Raw genomic sequence first — 14,188 nt, forward strand, 5'->3', positions numbered from 1 at the left:
AGGTCTCCAGTCCATCACAGGACACATGGACAACAACCATTCACTCTCCCATGCACACCTAGGGACAATTTAGAGTTAGCAATTATGAGGTTCCATTAATGCCAAAAATATGTTTATGTGTCTATGTGTGTATGTAGCATGCTGTGTATATGTAAAGTGATATGTTAAGTGACATGTTAATTGATGTTAGATGCATATGTTAAGTGATTTGTAAGGTGAAATGTAAAGTTATATCAGTTAACATATCACCTTACATATACACATCACACTACATTCACACTATACATAGACACAAACATATTGGAACCTCATAACCAATCAGCCTAACATGCATGATTTTGGTCTGTGGGAGAAAATTGAAGTACCTAGAGAAAACCCATGCATGAACGGAGAGAACATGAAAACTCCACCCAGAATGGCCCCTCGGACAGGATTCGATCCAGCAACCTTCTTGCTGAAAGGTGGCAGCTCTACCAACTGCACCACTGTCATTTATTAATCACTTGAAAATATTCACAGATGGCTCAAAGAACACCGGGGGGGGGGGGGGGGGGGATCTATATACCAGAGTTTTAAATTTGTATTTCCAAAAGAACATCAAACCAACTTTCAGTTTTCACAGCAGAAATGGTTGCAGTAAGCCTAGTGGATAGAGGAGGGTAGACCAGACAGGATGGTGGTATGTTCAGACTCAAAGGCTGTCAGAGAAAGCATGTCTAAAGGAAACAACAGGAAAGACCTTCTTCTAGAAATAAAGCCCATTTTATTCAGGTTGCACAGGGGTGGAATATGTTCAGTTTTGTTGGGTACCACACGAGAGGGTGGAAGGAAATGAGAGAGCAGACAAAACTTGCTAAATCAGCTTGGAAGGGTAAAATAAAAATTCCTATACTGTTAGGGATAGGAGAGGGTAAAAAATTAAAGGAAAAGAAATGGAAATTTGGCAGAAAAAGTGGAATGACAAGCAAAGAAGAAAATTATTCAAAATCTAATAATCAGTAACTATAAAGAATTATAGAGAAAGAAGAAGATGAGAATCAAAAAGCGTTCAATACAAAAACAACTGGACTTTATTTGTAACAGAAGACGTTTCGCTCTTCATCCGAACAGAATACAGGAACAGAAACACATCCAAGATGCTCTTCAAACATGCGGATATCCTAACTGGGCTTTTGTCAAGTCAGCGAGGAAATCTACAAAACATACTAATAAACAGAAAAAGGACAACAACAGATGGAAAAACATTGTCATCCCTTATGTTGCTGCAGTATCAGAGAAATTCAGAAGGATTTTCAACAAACACAACATCCCTGTACATTTCAAACCCAGCAGGACTCTCAGACAGAGGCTGGTCCACCCTAAGGACTAAACACCCATACACAAACAGAGTGGTGTAGTGTATGCGGTCCAGTGCAGCGAGGACTGTCCAGATCTCTACATTGGGAAAACTAAACAGCCTCTTCACAGACGCATGGCTCAACACAGGAGAGCCAGCTCCACAGGACAAGATTCAGCTGTTCACCTCCACCTCACAGATGTGATGGAGATTTTAAGGAACAGATGGCGAAATTAAGTGGCATTAGAAAAGCATTGTTTATATATTTACAGGAAGCCAAAGTCTGACCCACTGGTGTATGGATGTGATAAAGCACTGATTGTCAGTGAGTTTCCGAGGCTCAATGCTTTAGATATAAATAAAGGTTGAATTAATTATTTGTACAGATCTAGTAGAGTGCTGTATGAATGGGTAAATGAGGACACATATTGTATTGCAAAGCCCCTTGAGTATCTTGATAAGATAGAAAAACGCTATATAAGTGCAGTCCATTTACATAACATAAATATTAAAAGCAGAATTTAGAAAATGGAGGTTATGCGCCACTCAAGGTGGCTGCATGTTGGAGCAGCTCTGCTCCTTTCATTCTGAGATTTTGCTTTTGGAAACTTTAATTCCTCTTTTTTTCTGGATGCAAATCACATTTTGTGATGATGGTTTCCTCTGGTATCGAATGCTGTGCAGCTGGAAGGATTTTTACTGAAACTTTTTTAATTTTGGACATTTGTTATGATGCGTAACCATGGCAACAAGGCCGTTTTCTAAAACCAACATCAGCTGATTAACATCTCAAAAGCTCAAATAATATCTCAACTCCAGCCCCAAATCTCAAATGAGTTGAAAAGGATGTTCTGTGGACGCATTCTCATCTACCTGCCAGCTGTGCTCGAGTGCCTGACCATTGAGATCCTGGAACTAGCAGGAAACACGGCTCATGACAGCAGAAGGACGGGATCGTCCCCACAGTTGGCTGTCCGCAGCGACGAGGAGCTCGGCAGACTGCTGGGAGTGGCTATTGCTCTGGGAGGAGTTCAGCCCAGCATTCGGGCAGTCCCCTACAGCCCAGGGGAACCGAGAGGCCAGCGGGTGGACGGATCGGACGGCGTCTGCAGCCAGTTTCTTAGGATCCTCTGTGGGATGGACCTTTACAAGAGATCCTTCCTGCCTACAGCCATCAGCATCTATAACATTCTGAGGATAACGAGTTACAAGAAAAAATAATTTCCCTTTGGGATTAATTAAGTATTTTTGAATTGAATTGAATTGAATGAGGTTATACATTCATGCTCAGTAGGTGGCAGTATGCACCTGAACGTTGTTTGCAATCCGCCATTAAGTAAAAGAAGAAGAACTGTCCTTGTAAAAGATGCACCGAACATGTGAGTTTTACATCCTGTTTTCGTTCCTAAATAGAAACTAGAACAGCTGTTTTAACAATGTTGTTTTTGGCGTGTAATAAGTAAACTTGCTGGGTGTCCTAGGTGGGCTAGTTAGCTGTAAATGAACTGGAAACATGCGCGGACCTAACATGACCCGGCTTGGTTTAGTCATGTTTAGTTTTCTGTTTGTACCCATCGTTTGTACGGGAACGTTTTGTTTTATTCCTTCATTCTCGCTATTTTCACAATAAAACAAGTCACATTATTAATGTCGCGAGACACCAGCGACAGAGCGGGGGTTGAGAATTCACGAGGGGAACCAATTGCAGCATAACACCAAAGCACATAAACTTCCAGACAGTGCAGTCTTGTCTATGTGCTTGTTTTATTTGAATTACAATAATTAAAAATGGTATATTTCAAAAGCCATTAAAAGTATTATTTATCAGGACTGTTAGAAAACTCGAATTTAAAGGTAGAGTAGGAAGATTTTATGATATTTTAGAGATTGCTCACATCTCTGATGGACCCATTTTAAATTACAGCAAAAATCAATATGTTCAAAAATATATTATAAAATATTATCAAAAAGAAATGCTTATTTCTTTTTTATTTTATTTTTTGCACTGCCTGCTCTCATTCCAATTAATTTTGCCAACTCAGTTGTCAAACAATGTGGTTCTTCGTTATAAGCCAACAAATACAATTTTCTATTAAGACTTGATCTCCTTATTTATACGATTCAAAGCAGATTCATCATCATTTTTTTCTCCCTTGCAGATCTAAAGGACTGAAGCAGCTGAAAAATATAATCAGACAAAACAAAAACTGACGATGGCATCTCGCTTCCTTAAATTCTCCGTCCTCCTTCAGAAGTACCGGACTCGGGTGGTTGTTGCGAGCTGTGGAGGAGTCTTTGCAGCAAACTTGTTCTGTCATGTTTTCCCGGACCTGACCTACCGTCAGCTCTACCAGGCCTGGAGTAAAGGAGAAGCAGAGGAACTGACGGAAAAGCTGGAGAACCTCTTTCAGCAGGTAGTACCAATTGTTTGGCATTCCTATTTTTTATTTTATTTTTGGGTTTCACTTAAATACACTTTTTAGAATAAACTTTGTGCAGCTAAGTATTGAAGTAAGTATTGATTGGTCTCATTTGACGTTCTCTGTTGCACTTTTGACATCATAATCACAGATTACTGAAAAAAATTAAAGTGATAAAAGTATTTTACATTTAAAATAACATATTGGGGGCCAGATAAGATGTCAACGAGGGCCACATTTGGCCCCCGGGCCTTGAGTTCAAAACATATTATTTAAAAGTACTAGATTTAAGCAATAGGATTTATGGCTGTGGGAATGCTACTAGAATTGTTTGCATGTATGTGTTTTTATTTATTTATTTATTTTACAATTGCTTAGAAAATAAGAAAAGTCTACTTAAGATCCAAATCTGGCATTTTTTTAAGTTGCAGTACACACAAAATGCATTGTACTTCATTAAGCATGAAACTGGTTTAGATAGATAGATAAATAGACACTCACTCACTCACTCACTCACTCACTCACTCACTCACTCACTCACTCACTCACTCACTCACTCACTCACTCACGTACTTTACTTACTTACTTACTGGTACTTACTTATTGGTATTTACTTACTTACCGTTACTTACTTACTGGTACTTACTTACTTACTGGTATTTACTTACATACTTACTTACTGACTTACCGGTACTTACTTACTTACTTACTTACTTACTTACTTACCAGTATTTATTTTCTTACTTATTGGTGCTTACTTACTGACTTACCGGTACTTACTTACTTTCTTACTTACCAGTACTTATTTACTTACTTATTAGTACTTACTTATTTATTGATTTACCGGTACTTACTTACTTACTGACTTACTGGTACTTACTTACTTACCAGTACTTATTTACTTACTTACTTATTGGTACTTACTTAACTGGTACTTACTTACTTACTTACTTACTTACCAGTACTTACTTACTTACTTATTGGTACTTTCTTACTTATTGACTTACCGGTACTTACTTACTTACTTACCGGTACTTACTTACCAGTACTTACTGTATTAATCCCAGGGGGGAAATTTGTCATTCAAAATGCGGTTTAATCAAATCCATCGTCCTGTGTCGACTGTTTGTAGGTGCTGAAGGATTACGGGGTCAGATCGTCCAAGAATTTCTCAGCCTTTGCCTGCTTTGGTTTCCATCCATTGGGTGCTGGCATCCCTTGGCTTCCTGCAGGGGCCAAAATTGGCATTCCAGCTAATTTTAACAGCACTCCTGATGACCCGAGTGGAATTACCAATCGTAACATCTGCATTAACGGAAAAACTGTGGACTGCAGCACTGAGGCTGGCTGTACCCTGAAGGAGACGCTGCTGTTTTCCTTCGATGCGCAGAAGTTTGCAGTGGCTCGAGAGGTGGCTCGCTTGCAGTCAGGAGGAACTATCATGGGTGCTGCTGTTGCTCCGCTCTGCCTGGCTGGGGTCTGGGTGTACAGCGTGGTGCTGAAACAGGTGTTTGGGCTGCACGGCAGCCCCTTGCTGTTTCGTGGGGTTGCGAACGTAGTGGCTCTGGGAATTGGCGCAGTTTCTTACATCCTCACCTCGGACGCTGTGAGCCAGTGGCTCGACTACCACTACGACAGACGTGCAGCTGGAGTGTCTCGCGAATACGCTAAAGGTGGAGTTGAGTTTTATGATAAAATCCTGTCCAGAAACAAGACTCTGCGCTCACTGATGGGGCAGAAGGGAAAGGAGATGTTTGCACCCAGTGGGAACTTGTTTCCCTCTAATGTCCTTCAGCTGAAACATACACCATACACGTCCAGGACGGAAGGCATCCTCGCACTGCTGAAAAATGAGAAAACATGAAAAAATAGAAATGTGTAATTGTACAGATTAAAGTACTGTAAATTTTGTGTGAAAATCGGTCAAAACAATATAAAAAATAAACTAAAGAGATCTCTAATTTAAAAGGGAGTGATGCTAAACGAAAAAATGAATCCTGCATGAACTCATTGGTAAGCTGACATAAATATAAGCAGGGCTTCATTTGGGAAGTTGAGTTCTGATTTTGTATTTATTTGTTTTACTTTTCAGGTGCATGTCCGGTATATGGACTTAAGGCATCAGCATAGTGATCCAATACCAGTTTTCGAGGTCTGATCTGTTTTTCTCACAGTGATGGGATGCAGCAGGGCACATAAAGATGGCAATGAATTGCTAACTAACATGCATCATAAACACCTCAACATGATGGGAACAAAATAATAATTTGGAATTGTATGAATGAGAGATCATTTGTGAATTTGTTGGGAATCTGAAATGGAAGGAAGTGCAGGTTAGACACTGAACGGCGCCCTCTGCTGGTTAAATATAGTCAGAATTAAAAAGCTCAGATAAAAAAATAATTCTGTTTTCATTCAACCTTTATTTATACAATACCATACCAATTTATTTATAAAGCACTTTAAACAGTGACAAAGCACACCAAAGTGCTGTACAGGGACAAACAGAACAAGCACACAGCAACAGATTACATAACAGGACACCAAAAAGTAGAAACCGACAAAAACAATAATGGTTAGTCTCATTGAGTCTTGAGGACTCATTTACAAGAGAGACCTGTTTTTAACAAATAATGATAACAGTGGACAACAAAAACAACAGACAATCATAAAAGAGCATATAAATGAAAGACGATAAAAATAAAAAGCTACATTGCAAAGCGATGTAGAAAACTAAAAACAGGAACATGTCTGCATTGATTTTTGCCATGAACTTAACAGACGATTGAAGCCACTTAGAGAGGTCAAGGTCGAGAGCTTCAGACGTTTTTCAGGATATTCCCGGAAACGGGAGCAAAGTAGGAAAAGGCCCTTTTGCCTAGTTCAGTCCTCACTGACGGGACACTGCATGTAATAATGTCCTGAGAGCGCACGCTGTAGCTGCACTCACACAGTGACATGGAGAAGGAGATGTATGAAGCAGCAGGCCAGGAAGTGATTTCATTCAACCTTATACAGGTTAATCCCATTGAGCCTCGGGGATTTAAAGATGAAAGTGTACCAGTGAGAGAGTCTGCGCAAAGTTAATGATGACCAGTTAACCGGTGAATACATGGTGCAGTGATGGGTATGGTAGTTACGGCCAGTTATGAATCTTAGCGCGCCATGATGGGCAGCATCCAACATCTGCAGGGTGCTTGTAGGAGCGTTCATGTAAATAATGTCTCAATGGAGGGGAGGAAAGTCGTCGGCGTTTAGGCCAAGTTTGAGACGGAACAAATCTGACTGGATAATGTCGAAAGTGGATTTCAAACGCTGTCAAACCTTAGCAAATGTTTTAGCTCGACAATAAACATCATCAGCATAAAAATGTAAAGATGCATCAGGGATGATCTGACATACAATGTAGATTGTGAAGAGGGTGGGTCCTAAGACTGAGCCTTGTGGTACACCATTGTTAACCATTAACTGGAAGAAGTATCATTATGTTGAACACATTGCCTCCGATCTGAGAGACAGTTGGTGAACCAAGCAATGGTGTGATCTGAGAAACCAATTTCTGAGATTTGTTTGATGCTATTAAATAATATGTTTAATTAAAATGTTAATACAGCTCCTAACGTAACATTTTTTTGTTCCTTTTCAGTAGAGGTCTGCTTAGTTTATTCCGGCATGTATGCAAACTGTCGGTGAAACAAACAAAAGAAGCACTAATTTTGAATAAATATTGTGACACACTTGATAATGACAAAAAAAAAAAAATCTTATTTTCTCATTATCAGAATTCTTTTTTTCACAGGGATGGAAGAGGAGGCACTTCAGTGCTTCTAACATTGAGCTGACCTTAATTTTGAAACGTTCACAAGCTCAGCTTAATGTTTCTTTGCAGATGCCTGCAGAAGAGCAGAAGCTCGATTAAAGTGAAACGCCCTCGTTTATCGTGAGCTCTTTAATTATATAAGCACTCTGTAAAAGGCAGTACAAAGCTGTACGAAAGAAGGAAAATGCATTGGATTATTGCAGAATTGTGTTTTTGGGACGCCTAAAGTCATGATGATTCTCTGATTTTCATCATTTATTTTTCTGTTTGTTCTCACTGCATGTTTAAAACCTCATATTGTCACTCACAAATTATAGAAAGAGACATTCTGGTACCTTCTGCAGGTCAAAAACATTTGGTTTAAAAACTGTTGCACACTAAGGATGCAGGATTTGCATTACCCAGATAAACTGCTTAGTGATAAAACTGTTAATCTGCAGCTTTTTGTGACTCAGACGTCCTCATGCAGTTCCTGTTTTTCCCTCGGGTCATTCATCTGCATATTAACAAGATTCACATTTGCAGCTTTAGTTACATTTCCAATCGTGCTCCCTGCAGACTAAATGTAGAAGCAGATAATTACATTTCAGATAGACGTTATGTTACAGTATATCATTTCCCTTTGAAACTGATCTATTTGGCAGAAATTCATGTTCAGCTTTTTCCCCATTTGATGGAAAATTCTGTGATAAAAATCTAAACATTTAGAACAAACGAAGGCCTAGCACTTTTTTTTTTAAACAAATGCCTATAGCCCGTTGAGGTTTAGACCATCCTGTGCTGACACCCAATTTTTGGCATGTCATGTTTTGTAAAAAAAAATTGTTCAAGAACTCTATTCTGAAAGAAATATAAAAAAATGAACTGCTGTGTCCACTTCATGATTTACCTAAATACAAAGTGGTCTTTGAAATATTCATCTGAGCAACACTGGGCTTATTGTCTTGTCTGCACTTCATCAGCTTACCTCATTGTGAGCCGACATAGCTTTTAGCACAAAAGCCCATTGTTTGTTGTGTTTTAGCAGCTTTCCTTTTGAACCACTTGAGGTCAGTACAACCCACATTACTGGTCTCACCATTTAGGCCTTGTCATTCTTATGCATTGTTCATGAATGACTGGGCAGCAGATTATTTTTGAATGAGCAGCCCTGGGCTTGAAGGGAAATAAATGATATCAGTTTTATGATGTCGTTTTAAAATTACGAGCATATTGAATGTCATATTGTGATTTATTCTGACATTCTGAGGTCTGGAGCGTAGGCCTTTTCAAAATAAAATACACTTTTGAACAGACGTGTGTTTGCATCAGCGCCAAATTATGACCTGCGATTTCTCTGCAAAGTAAATTAAATTTATTTCCTGTGTTTTATTTTTCTTGTTTTATGTATTTATTTAATTTGTTTATTTTTTACTAGCTACGTCTGTATATGTGTACTTTATAGACCAGAGTTCAATTCATTCAGGAAATAGGTGCTTTGACTTTTGGGTTTGTAATTTAATAATTTTAAAAATATTTATCCTAATTTACAAAACATTTACCACATTGAGATGGGGTTTATAGAAAAGGTGTTTTTGTATTCCTATATGCTATAAATTTTTAGCTACTATTTTGCTACTGTTTGCATAGGCCTTTGCTAATTTTATCTTTTAGCAATTGTTCTATTTTTAACTAGCACTTTTGCTACTTTTCCAATCTTTCTATTGTTTATTTTACTATTAGCTTTTAGCCAGACTTTTGCTATTCTTGCCAGTCTTGTGAAGAAATGGTAAAAAAAAAGAAAGAAAAAAAAAAGTTTGCTGTTCAGAGGGCATAAAAGCTTTGATATTGCTTAAATCTTTATTTTATGAAACAATGCTAAATTTGCTTCTGCACTTATGGTTTTTATGTTTTCATTCTATAGCATTACAGGTAATTCTACTTAATTCACTAAATAATGTTAACACATACTGTAATGGTCAGTTAAAATGAGCTTAAAGAATTTCAAAATTATTGAAGTACCACCTTAAATATGTAATAAAACACAAAAGTAATTTAAATCTAAATATAAAGAAAGGATGAGCGAATAATAATTTTAAAAACTGATAAAAAATCAGCACAATATATATATATACATATATATATATTTTTTTTTTGGTGTGCTTGGATTTTGCAGGCTAACCTGAGCGCGTTCGAAAACACAAGCGCGCCTCTCACTGATAGGCCCCGCCCCTGTGCGCTCGCCTTACGTCATGACGTCAGCGTACAGCTCGGTTGCTGTGTTGCTGCAAGGCAGGCAAGCAGCTGCAGAGACAGATCAAGGGAACGCTGACAACAACGGACCGACCCATATTGGAATAGTCAGAAACGCAACATTTTCCTCCTCTTTACGTCCAACCGCTATTTTTCCCCCCTGCAAACTGTACGTTTTGATGCCTGCGTGGAGGTTACGTGTGTCATTCTCACGACCTGAAATGACTTGCTAGGCGCCGCGTCTAGCCAATGCTTACTGCGGGGGCTCCTGTTCTGTGGATTATCCGTCGTCGCGGAGCCAGTCGCATGGTCGAGCCCGGAGGGAGGCCCTTCTCTCTGCTGGATGGATGTGTGTGAAGCACCGCCGAGCTCCGAGAACTAATGAAGACGGGGATAATAGTCAAAGAGATGATGCTCGGCTTTCATCGGCGCTGCGTGAACTGATCTTGGATGTCCGGGCTACGTCGCCCCTACGTTTTCTCACACGGCAACACTTAAAATTCCTTAAAAACTGGACGCCCCTGGAGCAGTTTATGACGGTAATTCACACAGCACCAGTTTCTAAAATCCTCCTCTGAGCCAGCTGACGTTAGCTAGCTAGCTTAGCACTGTCACTTTTATCCAAGTTGCTCGCCGCACAGCTAACAGCTAAGTGTTGGGGAATTCAATGACTGAGTCCTGTTAGCTCTCGGCGTGGCGTCACCTCTGTTGGCTTTAAATATGTCATGTTTTAATCCCCTAACGTGTTGCTGTCTAGGTGTATGTTTAATGTATGGCAGGGACGCTTACAGCCGTTAGTGAAGACGTAGTTTCAGTTTGATTTGGACGCTGCTGGGTAAATAAAGCGCTCGTGTTCATGTCACATTCTGGAAATGTCACACGACAAAAAAAAAAAAAAAAAAAAAAAAGGCCTGTATGGATAAGCTGCTTACACAGACCCGGGATTTTACTCGCCCATTCATTAATAATCGTCTTCATTTCGTGAAGTAAATGATTCAATTGGTCGGCTAAACGAGAGGTGCTTTTATTTTGGATGGGAAGGTTTGCTTGCTGTGATGAGGCGTCCTCCTTTTTTTTTTTTTTTTCTCGATGACGTAATCCCTCACGGTCCGTGCCACATCTTTCGGGTCGCAGTTGGTTCCGCTGCTGCTTGCTGCTCACATCATATGTATGGTTCTGGTTTTCTGGCCTCTGGGGTCCCTTTTTTTTTTTTTTTTTTGCCACATAAAGTCATTTTGCAATTTGCCTTGAATGGAGCATCACTTTGAGGGACAGGGAGCTTTTTTCTTTTTAAAACGAGGTAGCATTTGATTCAGGGCTTACTAAATTCACCACAACACCTTCCACTCAATATGGTAAATGAGCCCTCGAGGCTCAATGAGACTAACCTGTATAAATACAGGTAGAATGAATCGTGTTTCTAACCTGCTATTTTACTATTACATTTCTTAATTTTAAACTAAACTTAACAGAGAACTCAAGAAATGCACCTCCTGGCCACAAAAGTTACCTTCTTATTGGCTTAATATGGCAACTAGTGGTTCAAGCCACAGCTGATGCAGCTAGAAGCCTCGCAATTCACAAATAACCCTTTTGAAAGACGCACTTTGTGGTGAGAAAGTGGTTCTTTTCTTTCAGAATGAACTGCTGGTTCAAGCTAAAATGATTTGCTTAATCTACTAAAGTAGAAGGTAGACATGTACAAAGTGTTGTTGTGTATGTATATATATATATATATATATATATATATATATATATGACTAGACAATTTTAATGAAACTTGCAGAAAGCAATCATTACATGTCTATCATTGAATAATTTTTGGAGACAACCCAAGTCAAGATGATTGCCACATCTAGTTATTATTTGTCAACACAAAAATTACAATAACTCAGTGATTTTGAGATAAAATATTGAAATGTCTGTAGCTGAGACATCTTGTGATGTTGAACGCACATGTGCATAATGTTATTTTTAAGATTTGACCACAACTCAGCCATGCTAAAATGAAAGTTGGCAAGTGATATGCATTCTTTTAAGTAATGTTTTAAAACTTATTTATTATGTGGTTGTAAAATGATAAATGATTGGGATCATAGATCCAATACTTGGTGAAATCTAACCAAAAAATTCAACAATTGAGATCAAGATAATGTTTTATATTATTACTATTTTTGCATTTCACATCTACAATGTGTAAAGATGTCGACAAGAAATCATGAAGCTTCATTGGTGTGGTCATTGAGGTGGGGTGGGGGCGTTAGGATACAGTTTGCTAGAAAGCAAAAATATACAATTTTACAACAACAGAGAAGATAATGTATCTCCTGATTCAGAGTGATGGATGGATCAGGGCAAACAAGTGCCATGATTAAAGAGAAAACATGATTTTTCATGATTTTTTTGGTTGTTCAGTGTAGTGGTCATGGCCGCAGGTAATGTGATGCATTGTTTTGTATAATTTTCTGCTCGGTTTGGTGAATCAAGTTCAATACGTGGTCGACTTTAAAAAACTAAGTGATTTCAAAGGTAATTTTTAATTGATTCCCAACTTTCATATTCAGTAGTTGTATCATTTATTGTTCTGAAGGTTATCACAATTAAACTGTTATCTGGACATGTAGTTGCTGCAGGTTATGAACTTTTGCCTAATTTTGAACAAAATATCAAATTTTCATCCATCCATTATTTTTTTTACCCACTTTTTCTTTTTCGGGTCGCAGGGGTCACTGGTGCCCATGTCCAGCTATCACTGTGCGAGAGACGGGGGACACCCTGGACAGGTCCAGTTCATCACAGGGACACACAGAGACAAACTCTCTCACTCACACCTAGTGACAATTTAGAGTTACCAATCAGCCTAACATGCTTGTTTTTGGTCTCTGGGAGGAAACCCGAGTATCCGGAGAAAACTCACGCAATGCACAGAGAGAACATGCAAATGTCACCCAGAATGGCCCACTGGCTAGGATTCGGTCTGGTGATCTTCTTGCCAAGAGGCGGCAGTTCTACCAACTGCACCACCGTGCTGCCATCTTTTTATAATTGTTGTTTTTGTTGTGGACAAGCCTTGAGGCTGAGAGTTGCTACTTTTCTTGTGATCCAAGACTTTGTTCCATCCTATTAGCTTCTGCCATATATTTGTTAAAATCAAGTTGTAAGAATTAGTTCTCGCTCCAGAGAAGAAGAACTTACTCCTTTGTATGCCCCTTGGTGTGGTAAATGACTTCTTTCTGTACAACTGATGGCAGTTTTATTGTTCCTTCAAATACAAGAAGGGAGATTTTGCTCTTAAATGGAAAATTAGAAATTTAACTGCTAATGAAGCCAAACCGAAAGCCAAAATAAAACGAAACCACTGGGGGCAACCAAAGTAATGACTGGAAAACAGGGTATCTAATTTTCAAAAAAAATAATGAACAAAAATGAAGTTTAAAACACCCGCACTAGTTGCCACATAGATGGTCCTGTAAAGCTGTAACACCCACATAATGGTCAACAAAATTGGTCCCAGTAAAAAAGTGCACTCTAGCACAAACTCTGCATTTAAGAAGTGAATGAACCCGTGTCAAAGGAAGAAAGATGGAGACGATGGGGACGAGAAATACAGAGGAGGATAGAAGGGACACAGGTGTGGCAGGGGTAATTGGACTGAGCTGCACCTGTAAGGGGGGGGGGGGGGACCAAAGGGGTCCTGTATGAGAAGCTTTGAAATAGAAAAAAAACAAACAAAAAAAACTATCACTGAGACGGATAGAAACGTGTATCTACTGTAGAATTCAACACATTTCTGTCCCCTGTGACTGACTACCTTTAGCTATAGGCAATTTTTTCCTCAAGCTGGTACAGCTGGTCATCAGAGAGGTCACTTAAACCAATCTCCTTCAGCTGTTCAGTGGGTTGAGACAGAAGGCTGCTGGTCATAACTGTTAACCACAGCTCAGCAGGTAGAAATTGGTGGCGGTTTTGCCAAAATTGCCAGCTAATTCATTTTGAAGCCGAGCATCTTTTTTCGCCATTAATGTGGCCTCATTAGGCCATCTGTTGAGACGCCACTGAGTACACAACCAATCACCAAGACTTTTCTTCATGTAGTTTATTTTTTTCCATTATTGTAAAATTAAACTTATTAGCAAACCCAACGTAGTCGATTTCATGTAGTTTGAAAGAAAATTAGATGTTATTAATTGAGCCCGGGTGCTGCCACAAGCCTTTACCTCACAGATCTGTGCTTCCCTCGGTGCTTAAAGCATACAAGCAATGCTTTGAATTTTGATAGAAATTAAGTTTTTTTTCTCGAGTTTATCTTTACGCTGCTATTACAGGTGGAACCTTGAATTGTTCCAGAAATTATAGGCCAGATGCATGAAGCCTCCTGGT

General features: G+C 39.1%; 2 protein-coding genes across 2 annotated transcripts in view; both read left to right on the top strand.

The window, feature by feature from the left end:
* The first annotated feature begins 3,549 nt into the window (after nt 1-3,549).
* On the top strand, nt 3,550-5,701 carry tmem177 (transmembrane protein 177). The gene is made up of 2 exons (XM_037686335.1): nt 3,550-3,750; nt 4,889-5,701. The coding sequence occupies exons 1-2, from the start codon at nt 3,550-3,552 to the stop codon at nt 5,618-5,620; spliced, it is 933 nt and encodes a 310-aa protein (XP_037542263.1). The 3' UTR covers nt 5,621-5,701.
* A 4,269-nt stretch (nt 5,702-9,970) lies between these two features.
* Nucleotides 9,971-14,188, top strand: part of ptpn4a (protein tyrosine phosphatase non-receptor type 4a) — a gene marked incomplete in the record, with an annotated part of 87,287 nt that continues 83,069 nt past the window's right edge. Inside the window, 1 exon segment of the mRNA XM_037686860.1 lies at nt 9,971-10,347.

Source organism: Nematolebias whitei, chromosome 13 (assembly GCF_014905685.2).
Source record: "Nematolebias whitei isolate Nwh7 chromosome 13, NemWhi1, whole genome shotgun sequence".
NCBI classification, from domain to species: Eukaryota; Metazoa; Chordata; class Actinopteri; order Cyprinodontiformes; family Rivulidae; genus Nematolebias; species Nematolebias whitei.

Coding starts and splice junctions, on each gene's coding strand:
- tmem177 (XM_037686335.1), top strand. CDS start 3,550: ATGGCATCTCGCTTCCTTAAATTCTCCGTCCTCCTTCAGAAGTACCGG. Junction 3,751..4,888: donor TGGAGAACCTCTTTCAGCAG/GTAGTACCAATT, acceptor GACTGTTTGTAG/GTGCTGAAGGATTACGGGGT.